Source organism: Rhinopithecus bieti, unplaced genomic scaffold (genome assembly GCF_001698545.2).
Source record: "Rhinopithecus bieti isolate Rb0 unplaced genomic scaffold, ASM169854v2 scaffold_1529, whole genome shotgun sequence".
Lineage (NCBI taxonomy): Eukaryota > Metazoa > Chordata > Mammalia > Primates > Cercopithecidae > Rhinopithecus > Rhinopithecus bieti.
Genome location: NW_016803369.1, coordinates 8735 through 15512, shown reverse-complemented (window position 1 = coordinate 15512; position 6778 = coordinate 8735). Strand labels below are relative to the sequence as shown.

Here is a 6778-nt window from a genome sequence, read left to right as displayed (position 1 = left end):
TTTTTTTTTTTTTTTGGCATCTCCTTTATTTGTGACCTGAGAGAAAAGTTCCTAACGTGAGGCTCAGCTGGATGTTACAGAACAGCCTACTGCGTGTGGGGAGTTGGTAGAATAAAAAATTAAACACAAGAATGAAACGACACCCATAACTCCAAATGCTGAACACGTGTGGTTTCTTCCCATAGAAGGAGGCTGGCAGGAAGCATGAATGTGACTGAACTCGCAGTGCAGGTCAGTAAACCGAAAAAGCAGTCGGGCAGGGGAGCCATTCTAAAACCTGCTTCAGGGCTTGGACACAACTTTGACCCAGACGTTGTCATCTTGGTGTTTTTGTGGTTTTTTTCATGTATAGGCAATGAGGTCTGAATTTTGGGATCTTTGTGGCTGGAAAATGCAGCAAGGAAAGCTCAGCTTGTGGAAATTTCCCGTTACCAGAGGGAACGTGACTATCCACGGAAAAAAAAATTAGTACTGAACGGTTTCCTTTATTCCTTGTGTATAAAATATATTATGCACTTGAATAAATTATAAATATATAAATATATGTATTCCAAATTACAAATATATATATATATAAGATATATGAGTGTAAATTAAATATAGCATAACATATAATATTAAACTCCTAGCACTGGTATCCTTTAGGTAGCACTTCCATGTGGAGGCATCCTGGGGTTTTCTGACCTGGGGATTATTCAAATTAATGCTCCAAAGAGCTCCATTAAACTAAATCATTTAATATATTTGAAACCAAGCATAAACTCTTTGGTTAAGAATTTATAAATGTTTAGGTGTTGGGGTAAAGGAATAATTCACAACCAGAATGTATGTTTCCTGAAGCTGAGACTGATGGGGAGGGGATAGCCTAAAGTTTAAGTGCCTGGCCCTCCTACTATTGTTTCTAAGTATTTGGTAAAGCCTTGTAGAGAGTGGCAGCTCTAAATTTTAATTTTCTGGAATACTTTGATTTGGCAGCTTGAAAACATTGCTGACATAGTTAGTTTTGCATTCTGGTACAGATAGCGAAAAGGTTTGCAACCTTTGCAAGTTTATCTACAAATCAAAACAAACTACAAGATCAATTTTGCATAAATTTCCACCAACCTAAGAAGGATAGAAGTGTTAGGCAAGAACTGTATACAGTCACACTCATGGCTTGGGGAAACTGCCTCCATTCAACTTTAGAAACTACCAAATGCATCAGTGAATATTTTCTTGAGCAATTTCTAGCATTTAAGAGATTTTTTGTTTCTTCCAGTTTGTTGTACTAATAGGAAGAGATGTGTTTTGTGTTATGTGTTGATAGTGGGGAATAGCTCTCAGGTCAGGCTAGACTCTTACCTGTGGCAATTTGAAATACCTTTTTATTTGCTCAGGCAGTGATAATAAATTTGTAGGTCAATGGATCCAAAGGAGTATTTGCAAAAAAGGAAAAGAAGAAAGAAAAATCGGGATAACCTTAATAGCTTTTCTGCAGAGTTCATGTGTGTGAGTGCAGTGAGGGAACTATGCTGCAGTTCTGTCAATGGTGACATGTAGAAAAGCAGCCTGACAAAATGGGGCACTGAGTGTTGACATCCTGTTGCCCACCATTTTCAAAGGCAGGCAGTGCCAATTTGGGGGAGATGAAATATTGACGTTTTGGTGAATTGCCTTTCCCTTCCCTAGGTTTACATAGCATTCACTCAATGCAGTTCTGAAGGCAAAAGGACCACTCTCACTCAGCAAACAAGGGAAAAGGCATGATGTTCTCATTTATTGCCAAACATTTCAGCATGAATATCTCCAAAAAATTTTAATAGACGTTTCCTCCCTCTGTATTGTAAAGATAGTAAGGGCTGTTTTATGAAACCAACACTGAGAATGGGGACCTAATGTTGGCCCATAGCACATTTAGCCCACTTTTGGCACTGCTTATGTTTATGAACCTTTGACCACAGGTACATTGCAGTTGCCTCTAAACAAGCACTATTACAGTAGGCTTAAAATTTAGACTATGTATTCATGAGGGAGAAGGACTCTGAACAGTAAGATGGGAGAAGGAAATGGGGGATCAAACAGGGAGAGGAGTCCCTTTGTCCCGTAAAATTTGCAGTTTGGGAACTTCTAGACGGATCAAAATACAATGGAAATGTCATTAACTAGAAGCTTGGGGGATAGTGTTGTTTAATGGACAGGTTTTACTTTTTGGTTTTTTAACAGTAGGCAGGTGTTTAGGGAGTAGTGTTTTTTGATACCTCCTCCACGTTACTACTAAACATGTTCAGAGATGCCTATTTGGACACTCCCGCTTTGGGGATGCTGATGAGATTGGGATCTTCTGCTTGAGTAGTGAGGCTAGATGGCTGAAGGTGTCCCATGGAGCTGGGCAACCAAGTCTCTGTCCCACATCTCGGGACTAGGGAGAACCAGGTGAGCTGACCTTGTCCTTAGCCTGGGAAGATTTGGAAGGAGGGATGAGTTGGAGCATGCAGAATTAGCAATGCTTCCTTTCTCTCCAACTCTCAACTGGGCAAAGCTTTTTTGAGAATTTTTGTGAATTTGGACAACATTTGTGTCCTCCTTTCACAAAACTTCAAGCTAAAGTGTGAAGACAGTGTCTAGGGCTTCAGATACCCTCATTTCCCAGCAAGACAATCCATAAACTCCCTGAGCCCCCTGTAACGAGACTTGCCTTGCAATATACCATCTTTTTAATTCTCAAGGAGTTTCGGAAAATGAATGATCCATTAGAGGTTCTTGAAGGAAAGAAAACTTGTTTTAAAATACAATGTACTCTTACCAATTTTTTACTTTACACTGAAGATGGGCTTTTCAAAATGGGGGCCTCATCCTCTTGGTATGACTTTAAAAGGCACCCCCCCATTTTTTCCAAGCTCAGCTTCCCCCACGACCAGGGTGACAGTGGCCTAGTAAGTAGGAGTTGGTGGGCAGCTGGATGGCTGACGGTCTGGTATCTGCAAGCAGACATGCCACACATTGCAATACCAGGAGGGACCGAGTTCCACTCATCAGCTACACCTGCACCCAAGAGTGGAAAATGTAATATTACAGATGAAAGGACAGAGACAAAGAAATAAGCCAAGCCAGAGCATACGTAGCACATACTTGGAGCTCACTAGGGAAAGGTGTGGTGTTCACCTTTCTAAGATATTTTAGTAGTAAGGAAGTAGCTTGCCTTGATGCAGCGGAAAAGGTTAAGGACAGAGAGAGTTGCTTGTTGTGTGTTTTCCCATGATGAAACTAAATGCTCAATATACTAAACCTGTTTCTTTTTTCCTCTGATTGAAGATTTGGTTTGAGAATAGAAGAGCCAAGTGGAGGAGACATCAGAGGGCATTAATGATGAGAAACATGCCGCCCTTCATGGTCGTGGGCCAGCCTGTCATGGTAACTGCAGTTGAGGCCATAATGGCACCCTTTTCCATCAGCGCGATGAGAGATGGTTACTTCTGGGGCTACAGCCATTCCAGCACCCTGTGTTTCTCCGTGTCACCCTTTCCTCCTCCGTCCTTGCCCCTTCCAACTGTGTTTCTTCCACCTATGCCTCCCTCTGACGAGGCCCAATTTGGCCCACTCCCTTTTGTTATCATGCATTATTTCACATTCCCCAATGTGTAAGGGATAGCCTCTGTGCCACTTTTTGCCAGAGTGTGTTTGAGCCAGATTCGTAGTTTGCATAGCACCCCATCAAGAGTAGTTCATCAAATGTCTGTTAAACGTTTTAAAGAAAAGTAGATCATTGACCCATTTTTAGGGCACTTTAAAAAATGTTTCTATAAATATGTTAAGGTTATGTACATTTGTTTTGTGTGTCACATGGGGTAAGTTCTGAATAAAAATTGTTAAGAAATGCAGTTCAAACCGAATGTCACGGACTCTCCTCTCATGCAGTAATCTGGAGTCACCATCCGGGGGTTGTGCATGTTACAGAAGTTTCCCATGTGCCCATGGCAGGCTTACACTGACCCACACATTCTCTTCCACCCCCACGCCCAACATCCCATACTCATCTCCTCTCTGCCCCATTGATACCAGGTACACGTGCAAGATGGGGTGGTGTGAGTCCCTAATGAGAGAATAGTGTGTTTCAAGGCACTGCCAGGGTGGAAAACAGCAAAACCAAAATGGTATCGGGAAGGAAGCCACGCCCACTCTTAAAAATTCATGAAGTTTTTTCTTGCTATGGAAGACTTCTTTAAAGTAATTTTGTTTTAAAAATGTAAATGTAAATAATGCCATGAAATTATACACTGATTTAATGGCTAAAATGGCAAATTTTTATAATGGTTTACCACAACAAGAAAAGAGAAAATATACCAAAAAGTTTTTTAAAAGTGATTATGAACATTGTGATCCTGTGAAGTGATTGCAATGCCTGCAGATAAGGAGTCATGGTTACAACAATGTTTTCTCTGCAAATTATTTGATGGTCACTTTCACAATGCTTATGTTTTCAGCCTGAAGGAAAATTGCATTTTCTTGGGTGAGCATGAACTTTCTGTCAGGCTTTCTGCTGCTATTCATTCCCCACTTCTCTCTGCACAATTGTGGGTGTCAAGCTTCAGCCACACAATTGCATCTGATGTGAGGGTTTTGCAAGAAGGAGGTTTCTTCGTACCCCTGAAGTCACAAGCCTTGGTGGGAATAGGGAAAGTCCATGAATTCACTATGCATTTATGCATGCCCTTGGGCCAAGTGGATTCTTTTTTCTTTTCTGATTGAGATTTTCCCTTTCTTTTTTTTTTTTTTTGCTATTGTTCTCATTGTATTCTGCTTTGTATAATTATGTACAGTAAGTCCCGCATGTCAGTGTACATTCAGTCTGGAAATTGTTTCCATCTGGTACATTTTATGCCAGTCGGTCTATTCCTGCTCATTATTTTGTTTTTTCTACATTCAGACTGAAACATTTGGTAGCCTAGAGGTACTCAGAAATAGGCAAAGAAAGGTAAAAGGGGAGGAGGGGAGATTGAAGTCATACTTCTATTATCCCTCCCCATCATAACATTTTTATACCATCAAAAGACGTTTTTAGCCATATATGTTTCCTTTATATAGAAAATGAGATCTCCTATACTCAGTTGGCATTTGTTTTCATGTATCTGATAAGTACCTTGTAGAATTATAGGTCAAGACGTTGTCTGGCTCTGGTAACCTAGATTCTGAATTTCAAAGCAGAGAGTTCTTACACCTTATGAAATTCAAATTCATAGAATTATAGGTAGGATGCCGTTTCACTTAAAATCACATAAAATGAATAGAAACTGACCTTGAACAACACATTGTCTAGGTAGCATACAGTGGGACTAGTTCAAGGGGCTGGGTAGAAAACAAGTTACAGTTTTTCTTTTGATGGGGAATATTACTGGAGACAGTACCCTTAAAACTTTCATTCCCTTTTTATTAGCAGCTAACATCTTGTATGCCTTTACTATGTGACAGGCAATAAAAGAATTTCCTTGGATGATTTTGTTTGATGCTCAAATGAATCCTAATAGTGAGGTTCTAGCATCTTCATTGAAAGAAGAGGAAACCTGTCCATGGTCCAAAGCTAATGAGAGGAACTGGATGTGAAGCCAAGTTTGTCTGGCTCCAGAGCCCATGCTTTGTCGAGTTTAATTCAGTGGTGGTGCACTGGGATGCCACAGTTAGGGCAATCTGGCTTCCAATCCCAGATGTGCCACTTCCCAGCTATTTCCCCCTGGGCGTTTTACTTAAGCTCTATAGTTTCATTATTATTCTTTATAAGATGGTAATATATCAAAATTGATGAGAGTAATAAACAACATATGTAAGTGGCCTTCCACAATGCCCAGTCACAGAGTAAGCACACAGAAATGTTTTCTACTATTATTCTATATTATCTCCTATCATCACATTATTATAACCTGTTGTCCCACCTTTCCTGTGTGGTATAACAGAAAGAGACCTGATTAAAAATAAGGTGGTCTGGGTTCTTGCTGCAGCTCTACGCTGTCTTTGTTCCCTTGAATGAGTTGCTTAACCTACTGTATCTCTTGTTGTCTCATGTGTTAGGTCATTCTTGTTTTGCTATAAAGAAATGCCTGAGGCTGAGTAATTTATAAAGAAAAGAGGTTTAGTTGGCTCACAGTTCTGCAGGCTTAACAGGAAGTGTGGTGCTGGCATCTGCTTCTGGTGAGGACCTCAGGAAGCTTACAGTCATGGTGGAAGACAGACTGGGAGCAGGCATCTCACGTGGTGAGAACAGGAGCAAGAGAGTGGGTGTGGGAGGTGCCACACACTTTTAAACAACCAGATCTTGTGGTAACTCGCTCACTGTTGCAAGGACAGCATCAAGCCATGAGGGTTCCACCCCCAGGACCCAAACACCTCCCAACAGGTCTCACCTCCAACACTGGGGAAAATAAGGATTACCTTTCAACATGAGATTTGACTCATGTATTTGGAGCAGGTTTAGTGGTAAAAGTTTATCAGGCATAGTTCAAAAAATCAGAAAAAATAGGAATGAATGCCTTATGAAAAAAATCATTTCACGCATTGTTTTCTAGAGTGTGGAGAGTACCATTCATGTTTATATGCGTGCTCAACCCCATTTTCCCAGATCAACGATTCCTATTTGTCCTTTCTTGACAGAGAAAAGGAATCAAATGAAGTGAATAATACGGAGTGGAATTTTTTAAAGTGAGCAGAGTGGATATCTATAAAGGCTTTTCCATGTTTTGGCTATGATAATGATACTGTGGCTGTCTGTATAAAAAGGGTGTATCATTTAAACATGCCCTGAAATAGTTAA

General features: G+C 40.5%; 1 protein-coding gene across 1 annotated transcript; it reads left to right on the top strand.

Moving 5' to 3' along the window:
• The first annotated feature begins 189 nt into the window (after window positions 1-189).
• On the top strand, window positions 190-3869 carry LOC108535483 (rhox homeobox family member 2-like). Its single transcript, XM_017881506.1, has 2 exons — window positions 190-231; window positions 3292-3869. The coding sequence occupies exons 1-2, from the start codon at window positions 205-207 to the stop codon at window positions 3619-3621; spliced, it is 357 nt and encodes a 118-aa protein (XP_017736995.1). The 5' UTR covers window positions 190-204; the 3' UTR covers window positions 3622-3869.
• The last annotated feature ends 2909 nt before the right edge of the window (window positions 3870-6778 follow it).

Bases quoted from the DNA above. Each gene is read 5' to 3' on its own strand.
- LOC108535483 (XM_017881506.1), top strand. From the start codon at position 205: ATGAATGTGACTGAACTCGCAGTGCAG. The intron at 232-3,291 runs GTCAGTAAACCG...CTCTGATTGAAG, and splicing joins TGACTGAACTCGCAGTGCAG to ATTTGGTTTGAGAATAGAAG.